At 43.7% G+C, this 12,229-nt stretch overlaps 2 protein-coding genes and 1 pseudogene across 4 annotated transcripts in view; 2 read left to right on the forward strand and 1 right to left on the reverse strand.

Annotated features, from left to right (window-relative positions):
• On the forward strand, positions 1–4,105 carry LOC143260187 (ribosome biogenesis protein BMS1 homolog). The gene is made up of 3 exons (XM_076524975.1): positions 1–1,001; positions 1,065–3,959; positions 4,035–4,105. Exons 1-2 carry the CDS (start codon positions 148–150, stop codon positions 3,919–3,921), a joined length of 3,711 nt encoding a protein of 1,236 aa, XP_076381090.1. The 5' UTR covers positions 1–147; the 3' UTR covers positions 3,922–3,959; positions 4,035–4,105.
• LOC143260112 (ribosome biogenesis protein BMS1 homolog) lies at positions 4,047–4,484 on the forward strand (annotated as a pseudogene).
• The window catches only part of LOC117223320 (filamin-type immunoglobulin domains fbug), a 27,353-nt gene continuing 19,468 nt past the window's right edge, over positions 4,345–12,229 (reverse strand). For 2 of the 3 annotated variants that reach the window (XM_076524967.1, XM_076524968.1), the window contains exons 18-40: positions 12,003–12,221; positions 11,605–11,925; positions 10,071–10,292; positions 9,797–9,984; positions 9,485–9,689; positions 9,261–9,398; positions 9,017–9,190; positions 8,610–8,917; positions 8,299–8,527; positions 8,087–8,215; positions 7,782–7,997; positions 7,517–7,693; positions 7,195–7,434; positions 6,960–7,103; positions 6,731–6,889; positions 6,504–6,652; positions 6,221–6,407; positions 5,892–6,154; positions 5,640–5,811; positions 5,328–5,546; positions 5,056–5,252; positions 4,669–4,971; positions 4,345–4,570 (exon numbers count right to left, since the gene is read on the reverse strand). In XM_076524967.1, coding sequence (XP_076381082.1) covers positions 4,502–4,570; positions 4,669–4,971; positions 5,056–5,252; positions 5,328–5,546; positions 5,640–5,811; positions 5,892–6,154; positions 6,221–6,407; positions 6,504–6,652; positions 6,731–6,889; positions 6,960–7,103; positions 7,195–7,434; positions 7,517–7,693; positions 7,782–7,997; positions 8,087–8,215; positions 8,299–8,527; positions 8,610–8,917; positions 9,017–9,190; positions 9,261–9,398; positions 9,485–9,689; positions 9,797–9,984; positions 10,071–10,292; positions 11,605–11,925; positions 12,003–12,221 — 4,628 coding nt within the window. In that variant the 3' untranslated portion in view covers positions 4,345–4,501. Of the gene's footprint in view, positions 4,571–4,668; positions 4,972–5,055; positions 5,253–5,327; positions 5,575–5,639; positions 5,812–5,891; positions 6,155–6,220; positions 6,408–6,503; positions 6,653–6,730; positions 6,890–6,959; positions 7,104–7,194; positions 7,435–7,516; positions 7,694–7,781; positions 7,998–8,086; positions 8,216–8,298; positions 8,528–8,609; positions 8,918–9,016; positions 9,191–9,260; positions 9,399–9,484; positions 9,690–9,796; positions 9,985–10,070; positions 10,293–11,604; positions 11,926–12,002; positions 12,222–12,229 lie in introns of those variants that run through there. The other variant, XM_033475537.2, reaches the window with a different exon arrangement.

The following is a 12,229-nucleotide window of genomic DNA, read 5'->3' on the forward strand; positions in this document are numbered from 1 at the left end:
CCATGATCGCAAACATGTGCACAACGTAAAACAACTTTGCCTGTTGCTTCCTAAGGGTCGCATAACCTAGCCTGGAGTGAAACCGAGAGGTAATTTTATTAGTGCAATATATTTAATCGTTGTAACGACTTCGTCAAGAAATTTAAAATGGCTTTCGAAGCGGAAGGTACGGTGAAACATAAATCGCACAGAGAACGCAATGCTGGTCGCAAGGCTTCGAAAAAGATGGCGAAGACCGAACACGTGCAAGAACTAACAGATAAACAGAAGAATCCGAAAGCTTTCACGTTTCATTCCGCGCTTAAGGCGGAGAGACGTTTCCGGCGTAAACAGGATATAGAAACTAAGAAACAACACATACCTTTGGTGGACAGAACTCCTCTGGAACCACCTCCTATTCTGGTCGCCGTGGTTGGTCCTCCAAAAGTAGGAAAATCTTTGCTAATTCAATGTCTAATCAAGAGTTACGTGAAACAGCCGCTGACCAATATAGTAGGTCCGGTTACTGTTGTTTCCAGCAAAAAGAGAAGAATTACATTTATGGAATGTAACAATGATATCAACTGCATGATAGATATAGCAAAAGTGGCAGATTTGGTTTTGCTCCTAATAGATGGCTCCTTTGGTTTTGAAATGGAAATCTTTGAATTTTTGAATATCTGTCAGGTGCACGGAATGCCCAGGATCATGGGAGTTTTAACTCATTTAGATTTAATAAAAAATGCGAAACAATTAAAAAGGACTAAGAAAACGTTGAAACATAGATTTTGGACCGAAGTTTATGCTGGAGCAAAATTGTTCTATTTATCCGGGATGCTTCATGGAGAATATTTACGAACAGAGGTAAAAAACTTGGCTAGGTTCGTATCTGTGATGAAGTTCAGGCCTCTGACTTGGCGTGGTACGCATCCGTATATTTTGGCGGATAGAGTGGAAGACTTAACACCTCCGGAATCAATAAGACAAAATCCAAAAACTGATAGAACTATAAGTTTGTATGGGTAAGTAAAGATTATACGCTATATAAAGTTATCATGAGTTCTATATTGTACCGTTTTTTGCAGGTATGTGAGGGGAGTTCCTTTAATCAAGGAAACGTCTATACACATTCCTGGATGTGGTGATCTGAAAATTAAAGATCTCAGTTTTCTTCCGGATCCCTGCCCTCTGCCAGAGGTGCTAAAAAAACGTGCATTAGTAGAAAAGGAACGTTTGATTTACGCACCTTTCTCAGGCGTGGGTGGGATAGTTTATGACAAGGACGCCGTTTATGTAGAGTTGGGTGGCAGCCATTCTCACAAGGAGGAGGATACAGGTTTGGTTGGAGCTCTGATGGATACTCGGCAAACCCTCGATCAAAAATTACAACATAGCGAGTTGCAGCTGTTCAGCGATTCTGCTCCGATTAAGGCAAAGGACGTCGAGGAAGCTCTTGGCGATTACGTTGGCGAAACCGTGATCGACAATGGTCGGGTTAGAAGAAAAGTTGTCTTCCCTGATTCGCAGGACAGCGAGGAAAGCGACAATGAACTGGACGACGAAGATAAAAACGTCAGTACGGACAGTGACGAATTGAAAGAAGAAAGCGAGAACGAGGAGGCATCGAATGGAAACGGTGCAAAAAGAAAAAAGAAGATTGTCGGATCTAGAATGATGGAGCGGAAGAAGAGAAAGAGTTCGTCGAACGATTCAGACTCGGACGACAATATAGACAAGGAGAAACATAAGTCTGCGGTCGTTAGTGAACAGACAGACGCGTCAGGTAACACGGAAGTTTATCATTCGACGAGTAAAGAGTCTGATATAAAAATCAAGAATAAAATCGCGGAAGCGCTCGATTCTTTGACTAACACGAGCAAATATAACAAACAATCGAACAGCGACAGCGAGAACGATAGCTTTGACGAACTTAGCGACGAAGATTCGCGCGCTGGACTCGAGAGAGACGGCGACGAAGATGAGGAAAGCGCAACGAATCTGTCTCAACATGGATCATCGCAGGAGGACCTAACCGACGATGATGATACCGCGGTAGAGGACGACGAGAGCGAGAAGGTTGTGGACGAATTAAAGTGGAAAACAAATTTGGCCGAGAAAGCTAAGAACTCGTTCGAGGACCGTCAACGAGATAACAAGAACTTGATGAAGTTAGTGTACGGAGTGGTCGACAAGAGGAATCTCGTTGAAGAAATGCAGGATGGGGAAGAAAAGGAAGAGAAAGAGGTCGCGGTGGAGGACCAGGAGAACGAGATCGGCGGCATTTTCCGTGTGGTGCAAGAGCAGCAGAAGCGTAAGATCCAAGAGCGAGAGCTGCAGAATCAAGAGGAATGCGTGTTCTTTTCGAAAGAACCACGAGATTGGTTGGAAGAGGAGAACAAATTGCTCGTCGTGAACCGTTTCGTAACGGGAAAATGGAAGGAATCGGAGGACGCGGAAGAGCTATTGAAATTAGACGACTTGGACGATGATGTCTACGGAGATTTCGAGGACCTGGAAACTGGGGAGAAACACGAGACTAAAGCACCGAAGGAGTCGACGAAGGACGATATCGAGGAGAAGAAGAATCTTCTAGAGAAGAAGAGAAAGTTGAAAGAGCAATTCGACATGGAATATGACAACGGTGAGACGAAAACTTATTACGACGATCTCAAGTCGGAGGTGGAGAGACAGGCGAACTTGAACAAGTCGGAATTCGATGGAGTAGAGGACACTGTGCGGGTTCAGTTGGAAGGATATCGTCCTGGTATGTACGTTCGCGTCGAGTTGGAAAACGTGCCTTGCGAGCTGATCACTCATCTGGATCCCACGTATCCGCTGATCATAGGAGGACTCTTGCACGGTGAAGAAAACATAGGATATGTGCAGACGAGGATGAAGAAGCACCGATGGTACTCGAAGATTCTTAAAAGCCGAGATCCATTAATCATTTCCGTGGGTTGGAGACGATTCCAGACGCTCGCGATCTTCTCGAAGCTGGAGGACAACTTGAGAAGCAGAATGTTGAAGTACACGCCGGAACATGTTGCCTGCATGGCACACTTTTGGGGTCCTATAACTCCGCAGAGCACCGGGGTTGTAGCTGTGCAGGACGTTGCTAGCAGAGCGCCGGGATTCAGAATAGCGGCGACCGGTTCTGTAGTCGAGATGGACAAGAGCACGCAGATCATGAAAAAGCTGAAGCTCACCGGCGTCCCCATGAAGATCTACAAAAAGACTGCATTCATCAAGGACATGTTCAATAGTGCCCTCGAGGTGGCAAAATTCGAGGGTGCCAAAATAAAAACAGTGTCGGGTATACGCGGTCAAATAAAAAAAGCTGTATCGAAGCCGGAGGGTTGCTTCCGGGCGACGTTCGAGGACAAGATACTTCTAAGCGACATCGTATTTTGCCGCACCTGGTACAAAGTCGATGTCCCGAGATTCTATAACCCTGTCACGTCGCTTTTATTACCGACCGACGAGAAGAACCGTTGGCAAGGAATGAAAACGACCGGACAGTTGAAAAGGGAACTAAACATTCGTATGCCGGCGAACGCGGACTCGATGTACACGAACATCGAAAGAGAACCAAAGATCTTCAGACCTTTGTCTATTCCTCGAAGCTTGCAGAAGGAGCTTCCTTACAAAGATAAACCAAAGATGATGTCACATCCTGGAAGACGCAAGCCGAAGTTCAAAGACGGCAGAGTGGCGGTAGTGCGCGAACCTAAGGAAGAGAGGGTGGCGAGGCTCATGCAAATGATTAAAACCAATTACGCTCACAAACAGAAACAGTTGAAGCTAGCCATGAAGAAAAGAATCGAGGCTCACCAGGCTCAAATTTCCGCGGAAGAAGCGCGAAAACTTCAAAGACAGAAGGAAATGAAGAAACAAGTGTTCAGAGAACTCAGCAAGTTAGAGAAAAAGAAGAAACCAAGTTAGAGAAAATGACAACGACGCGCCGAACAAATTTTCAGATAGTAAGTCCTTTTTAAATTTAAATAATCTTGACATAACCAGTATCAATTAAGAAATAACATGAGTTTTTATTAAAGCTTTCGCGTTGAACTGAGACGATTTGTCTTGCACTCGAGAGGGACGCCGCGGAGCTATTGAATTTAGACAACATGGAAGATGTTTATGGAGATTTCGAGGACCTGGAAACTTAATTGAAAAACACGAGGCTGAAGCACTGAAGGAGTCGACGAACGTCGATATTGAGGAGAAGAGGAATCTTGCAGAGAAGAAGAGAAAGTTGAAAGAACATTTCAACATGGAATATGACAACGGCGAGACGAAAACGTATTACAACGACCTGAAGTCGTTGGTAAAGAGACAGGCGAACTTGAACAAGTTGACATGATATTTAAAAAAACACTGAAGTATCGTTATCGGAGTAACGAGACTTGTCAAAATATCGGTTTTATTGCAAACATTTTTAGATAAGTTATAATATAATTATATATTATCAAAATATATTATTAGTTCGTAAAAAATAATAACAACTTGATATGCTATTTCCTTACAACATAGCTTGCGATCCACGCCACGACGCGATCGTGTGATGTCCCGTTGAATAATTGTCTCCACCCTGCAATTAAAAATTTGATCCTCACCACATTTCTGAACAAATATTCGAACAAAACTCGCGTGACGTCGTTTCGGTTCGAAACTGGTACACGTCTTTACCTGTGTTAGCATCAATAGCTCGTCTTGCGTATCAACGATCTTAACCGGGAACGGGGAACCCGGAACCAAAACGCCTGCCCAACGAACTTCGACTCTATAGTCGCCTGGTTCCGTCGGATCGTACCGACAAAGAATTATACGATCCTTTTGAGTTTCTCTCTGCATTTCTACTCTGAACGCCCCTTTGGGTCCACGGACTCGTACTGTCAGTTGACCAGCACCGGCGCCTCGAGTGTCGCAAATGAAACGCGATTGGAATGTCGCTAGTACTCCATGCTCGATTCCTGGCCCGTACACTCGTACCTGTTTTAGAAACAATTTCGATTAGTACGGGCCAAAAGTTTCGAATGTTCGCAAATGTTATTTTGTTCTGAAACTCGAAATTACCTTCGAAGCGTCCGGAGCACCGGAAACGCGTAACGTAAATGGCGAACCCGGAACATGTTCTCCCGCATACTTGATCGTTAAAGCATGTCGTCCAGCCTCTTGCGGTTTAACGTTTAACGTGAAGGTAGCGTCGCCGTGATCGTACAATTCGCAGTAAGCCACTTTATGAGGACCCACGCAGTGTGCCGTCAACTCGCCTGAACATCGAAAAATATTCTCTTCGCACACATTGACCAGTAACGAAATTCTGGTTCTGAACACACGTTACATACCTGGTCCTGCGCGTCTAGTATCGATGAAACTTCGTATTTCTTGGCCGACTATACCGTGTTTCAGTCCGTCGCCAGAGCAAATGACACGCGAGGCGTCAGCTGCGCTCGTTACATTGATCTGAAGAGGACATCCTTTCAACTGTCTTCCGTTCCAAGACACGGTCATTAACAGAGGGTCGGGAGTTAGAGGTATGTAACTTGCACGATAAACAGAGTCCCCTGCGCGCGTGAAATCAAATACATAATTCTAAGAAGAAAATATAACGTAACCAAGTTGAGTTACGATCGTTGGAACAGTGACAAGGTAATCACCTAAATGTTGTAGCATCACGTTTAGTTCGTTGGTCGGCGAGAAAAGTTGAACCTTCGGCGTTCCGTTACCAGCTTGAGATCCGTCTATCGTAAAACTAACTTCTTCTCCGCATTTCGCCGACGTCAACCCCCTACCCCTCAACAATACACGACTTGTGTCCTGTACCGGTGGCTGTGAACAAATGATCGAAAGAAAAATGATTCTCGCGTGATCAACAGGTGTCGAATTTGCGAATTTTTCGAAACAAATACCTCTAAATCTTGAACTATAGCTAATTTCGGTGCTCCTGGGAATGGTACACCGTTAAATAATATTTCTAAACGATGTTCACCACCGTTTATTTGTGGTGGAATAAGCTTCAGTCTATTATTCGAAGTCATTTCAAACGATAACGTTTGATCGCCTATCTTTCCGGTAAGTTCGCCTGGACCAGCTTCAGCGGTGTCGAAGCTAATTTTGTTCGACGGGTGTAATTTCAAACGTCCAATATCGTCGCATACAGCCGGCCAACCACCTTGAAGTGGAAAGTATATTAAAACCTGTATAAGTACTGCGATGATTCTCAAACTGTACTACCTACCAATTACGCGAAGATTTCGTGTGTCTATGATTTTTGGATGCCAAGGAGATCCTGGTAGTTGTTGTCCAGCAGAGACCACTCTAATATCAAACACACCAACTTCAGATGGGTTGTAAGATACGTTCCAGGTGCCTGGATTAGCTCCTGCTTCGACAACCGCTTTCGAAACACTATCAGGACCGTCCACCTACACGACACGCGAACCAATTGATTTACTAATATCCGTGAAAGTAGATTCGATTAAAGCAATCTGGTACCAAGAACAGTTCTCGAGCGAACATACTTGAACTGCTGGGGGACTTCTTGTGCCGGTTACGATAAAATGTGCCGCTTTATCCACATGACCACTTAACAAACCTTCACCTTTTGCGCGAGCTTGTCCAGCGGCATCCACCGTGCAGACCAGTGGGCTACCGAGTATAGGGCATCCTCCTGCGCGTGTAGTTTTTGATTATTGGCTCTCGATACGCAACCATCAATTTCGTAAATTAATGCGCACGTTTATCTTACCGTACGTGATGTTGATCATATAGGTACCAGGTACGCTAGGAGAAAATTCTACCATTTCAGCACCATCGTTTAACGGTGTAACCTGTAGCGGGAGCTCTTGGCCGAGTGGACTTGTGGCAGTCACATCCAAATCTGCCATTCCAGCGTCTGTTTTCGTTACTGCAACGTTAAACTATCATAAGCGCGAATGTTTTCACCAGTCGTGAGTAATTTAGTTCAATACGCTTACTCTTGAATGCAATATGATCGTGCACGGACACTGTCATAGGACCCAGTTCTTGCAGTTTCACTTTGGAAACGTCGAAAGCTTGACAGAAAAACGGCGAACCCAAAACTGGCTTGGCACCTTGTAAAACGTCGATCTTATACGTTCCTAAAAGCAGAAAAATATTGATATTTCTTTGAAGCCGATTAGATTTTCAATTACTTTACCGATTTCGATCGAGTCGGCAAAAATTACGTACCGACGGTGTTTGTAGTAAATTCAGCGAGTAAATTTCCATCGCGGTGCTGGTAACATCGAACTGGAACAGCATTACCCTGTGGCCCACTGATTACAACGTCGAATTCTTTTCCCGGACGACCTAATGTTTCGATCGTAAACGAAGTCACTTTGCCAACACACGATTGGTACAGTCCCAATCCTGTTGCGGTTACTTCTCTTCCACCGGTAGGACTTCGAACAGTTACATCAAGCGGACTTCCTGTTAACAGGACGACAACAGATAAGAAAACATGAACGAAGATATACAATGCGCGGATGCAAGCAAGCAATAATTGTCGAACCTGTAATGTGAACTTCGTTGTACTTTATGTGAACTCTGTGAGGAGCTGCTCGCGTTGGATGAAACACTATTTCGTAAAAGCCATTCTCTCCTTCTCTGACTACGCTGTCAACGTCCGAGCCAGCGGCACGTACGTTCACGCACAGCTTTCCTGGTCCAGCTTCTTTCGACGCAACCACTAGAAATGGAAAATTTCTATTAGTATACAAATTGTAATCTTTATATGTGCACACTTAAAAGATCCAAATATATTGCAAGCACCGTACCTATGATAGTTCCAGGACGATGACACACGACGTCCGACACTTCTTTGATAGTTACTTTCCCAGGATCGAAAGCTTGAAGCGTTTGAGAACTAATAATCTTATGACCGTCGCTGAAAATGACGCTGTATGTTCCAACCTGTCGCGTTCGAACTTCAACTCGGTATAGATGGGATGATAATTTTGTCAAGGTACATGGAATAATGATGCCATCAGGACCTGATTAATTGAAGAATTGTAACGGAATATTACAGGGCTCTCCATGTATGTGTTTTTATTATCAAATAGCATTCGAATAGATAATTTACCGGTAACTTCAGCGGACACAGGGCCTTCTAATCCCGACATTTCCAAGTCCATGTAAGCTGTATTGCCAACGCGAATTATGGATGGACCATCCAACATGGTACTAACTACTGGACACTTGAATGGACTTCCTGATATGTCATAACAAAAGAATTAATTCTGTTGCAAGCATTATTTTATAGACAACGCGAGGGGCAAGCGCCGAATCACCGACCTGGTACATTGTCATCGTTGAAACTAATGTTCACGTAATGAGTACTAGTAGTTTGCGGAACGAATGTCACATCGTACAATCCACGAGCACAGGCAACTACCTCGGCTTTAACGGTATTATTCTCCGTACTCACTACCAATTCCAGCGTTCCTTCACCAGCTTCCGCAGCGTCCACCGTAAACGTAGTTGCTTGACCTAACAGTGCTTCCGAAAGTCCAGAGACATGAACCTGTGTAATTCGAAATTTTTTATCAACACGGCAGTATTACAAATAACGAACTTTTCTGCAGCACGCCGATTAAAACCTTTACCTTGGTAACATCATAAACGTTACACGCGAAAGGAGATCCTTTCACGTGCTCAGAATCTACCAACACGCTGATGTTATGTCTACCCACTTCCGTAGGTACAAAACTAATGTTGTATTTCCCATCGACGGGTTCTATCGTGATAGGAAGGGATATACCAGACGGCGGCATTACGATCACGTCGCAGTTCATTGACGGAGCTTGCGGGTCCACCGTGAAAGACATCAACTGTTTAACGGCTCCCATTTTTAAATTGTGACCAGCAATTATTGCTTGACCAGCCCCAACTACTTTACAGCTGAATGGTGAACCTGTATACAAAAATGTTATTTACAGTCAGCGTAAAAGAAAAACGAAAACGAGAACAAACAAGATAGTTATACTTAAGGCTGTTGGATCTCGTTACTAACCTGGAACTGGTTCCCCGTTAAAACGAACGCTAAGACTATGAACAGCAGCTTCCTGTGGCTTGAAATTAACTCTGAACTTTGCGTTTCCTTCGCTTTGAACATAATTCGGGACATTTTTACCATTTACGGCAACAATGATCTCGAGATTACCAGCACCTGCTTGACTGGCGTTAACTGGAATTCGAAAATACATTGTTGCAAGTGCATCCAACAACCGAATGTAGAATAAAACTTTGTAACTCACTGCTAAAGAAAACTGGTTTCCCGACAACACCGCTATTTATATCCGTCACCTTTACCTTGTCCGCGTTGTAAGCTTTTACTAAAAATGGACTACCTTCCACGTGCGATCCACTCAATTTTACCTCGACGCTATGATCACCTAGAAATTATATACGTTCTATAATGCCCTTTTGTGTGTGTGTGTGTGTGTGAAAGAGAGAGAGAAGGGTCGGAAGGGTTGCTTACCAACATCCTTCGGAGTGAAGCCTGCGGTGTAACATCCATGACCACTCTGCTTCACGTGAACTGGTAAACTCTCTCTTGTGGGTGAAAGAACTTCTACAGCGGGTGTTCCGAACGTGGAGTCCGCTTCTATTGTAAACGTTGTCAGACGATTTACAGATACTTTCTCCAGTCCTTCGGTCACTATTACTTTTGCCGTGTCGCTGACCTGCATTGCCAAGGAAAATATTTAGTGCGCTGGAAGGTTTCAACACGACGAAGAGAAAGCATTAAAAGTAATCAATCGGTCGTGCGTAACTGCAGCCGTAACCGTACCTGACAACTAAAAGGACTACCAGGTACGTCTTCCCCGTTGAACCGCAAGTCCACGGTGTGCACGATGGGTTCTCTAGGCGTGAAAGATATCGCGTACGTGTGTGGACCCTGAGCTTGAGCAGACGTAGGCACGCGACCACCGTTCACCGTCACCTCTAAGTTTCCTGGCCCCGCTTGACTAGTTTCAACTGCAGTAAGTAGGAAGCACAAACTGCGTGATATAGACGTATTGTTCGATACGCGTTACTCAATGTGTCATAAGGCAAATCCATACCTAAGAAAGTTACAGGCATTCCAATGACACCGTGTTTAGCATCCTTCACTTTGATAGCAGTGACGTCATAGACTTTGCAGCTGAACGGGCTGCCGACCACAGGAACATTCCGATGGCTTACTGAAATTCTATGTTCCCCGACTACTCTTGGCGTAAACGCCACGCTGCACGTTGTATCTTTGTTGTCAGTGACTTGAGCTGGTACGGCCTGTCCATTGGGTCCTAACAAGTCCGCCGGTTAGTTGTTTGATACAATTCAGACAAGCCGACTACTAGGGCGATTCGGAGGACACCAAAAGTTGTCGATCGGGATTTACGCGTGTCCAACAACTTCTTTTCTTAGTTGTTAAGATGCTCGATTACAAAAGCAATGTATGAATTGTTATGACAAAATGGTAGCTGCAGATGTATACGAGCGTAAACGTAAGTTCGACAAAAAAAAAAAATTAGTTTGCTCCTAATAAATATATTTGATTAATACTTGGTTAACGCTACTTGTATGTCCGTTGCATGTTATTGTAAAACGAACGTGAAGCTATTACGCGAAAGAAACAAGCTAAATGTTTCAAGGATCGATGACGATTCGATGAAGGAAATGACTAAACTAGAGATCGATTTATGCATTGCTGATCGGTTTAACGTTATACACGCTACTATATAAACTAAGTAGTATTGTAATATATTATAATCTAGTTGGCACATTAGGTAAAAGCGCAACACTACAGACAGATATCGAACTCGACATTATTTGTACCATAGTGCCATAATACTTAACGATTAACTTGAAACTATCGTTATAGCACCATATGAATGGCTGTCACGAGAAATATACAAATGCACACGAGTGCTTGGTTCAGCCAAGGGTATAGAACCAAAATTACGAAGCATTAGACACCGTTTCCAGTATATATCCGCCAAAGTTGAAACCAAAGCCCATATACAATACTTTCGACATGGTAACCAACAATTAGAAATCACGGGAGAAGCATAAAAGAAATTATTTGAATACGTTTAGAAGAACAAGTTAGAAACCCACCACCAATTTTTTTTAGTAGTACTCCGCTATTAAGGTAAAAATGAGATTAGTTTTGTTTGAGAAGTCTAGTAATGTCGTAGTCTGAAAGCTGGCCGACCTGCAACAGAGAGAGAATTGCTCTCAAGCTGGAGATTAAGAAGACATTCAACGCACACACAGAGGCGCAATTTCTTGCAAATTTCCACCATAATTGAGGTTGAACAAAAGTTTCAAAAATTTCATACAAATGTGACAAACGAAACATAGAAGGTGCTTTTTATACATACTTCGGTCGTCGGCAGAACCGTTTGTGCAGAAACTCTTAATTATCTGGCAACGTTGTAACGGCTTGGTATATTAGATTCGAAGAAACGACGATCACAAAGTGATGTTGGTGTGGAAGTAGTGATATTTGTGCGACAATGGAGATCATACTTTGATCGATACACATGCGACGTTTACATATTATAGATTAACATAGACAGTGTCTATAAGAATGGAAAATGGAAGCTAATTTACCTTCAACGTTCACTTCTAAATCCTCTAAGCTACCGGCAACGTTACTAACGGTAAGATAGCTTTGTCGTCCTAATCCAGCACTGCTCAATGCCTGCCCACTCACTGTTACATGACTATCACCACCTACCCGAGTTACGATCGGGCAGCCTGGCACAGTTCGTTTATTGAAGGCTATATTAATTACGTGTTCGCATGCCTCAAACGGGACAAAGCTGACCGAAAATCGAGCATTTCCCTGCGGCGTCACTTGCGTGGGAATATTTTGATTGCGAGCAGATATCGTAATTTCCAAATTTCCTTCGCCGGCTTGACTCGCATCGACTGTAGGAGAAACAAACGATTTCAGTGACTCGAGCAATAGTTCCCGCGTCTATTTTCATCAATTTTTCTTTGCGTACCGGTAAAGTGCGTTGGCTGGCCGACGCTGCCCCTGGCTACGGGACCGATTAATACTTTATCGGCATTGAACGCTTTGGCTAGGAATGGTGTGCCATTTACTGGATGTCCATTATATTCGACGCTGATCGAATGAACGCCAACGTCTCTAGGAATAAATTCCGCCGTGAAACCGCTTTTTATGTCACCCGTTACTTTAACAGGCAATTCGTTGTTTGGTCCTGAAAAA

This window comes from Megalopta genalis, chromosome 10, assembly GCF_051020955.1.
Source record: "Megalopta genalis isolate 19385.01 chromosome 10, iyMegGena1_principal, whole genome shotgun sequence".
In the NCBI taxonomy this organism is placed as follows: domain Eukaryota; kingdom Metazoa; phylum Arthropoda; class Insecta; order Hymenoptera; family Halictidae; genus Megalopta; species Megalopta genalis.

What these genes read in the sequence shown, in the direction of transcription:
- LOC143260187 (XM_076524975.1), top strand. Translation starts at nt 148, where the DNA reads ATGGCTTTCGAAGCGGAAGGTACGGTGAAACATAAATCGCACAGAGAA. An exon ending in AGAACTATAAGTTTGTATGG is followed by an intron (nt 1,002 to 1,064) that starts GTAAGTAAAGAT and finishes CGTTTTTTGCAG; the next exon opens with GTATGTGAGGGGAGTTCCTT.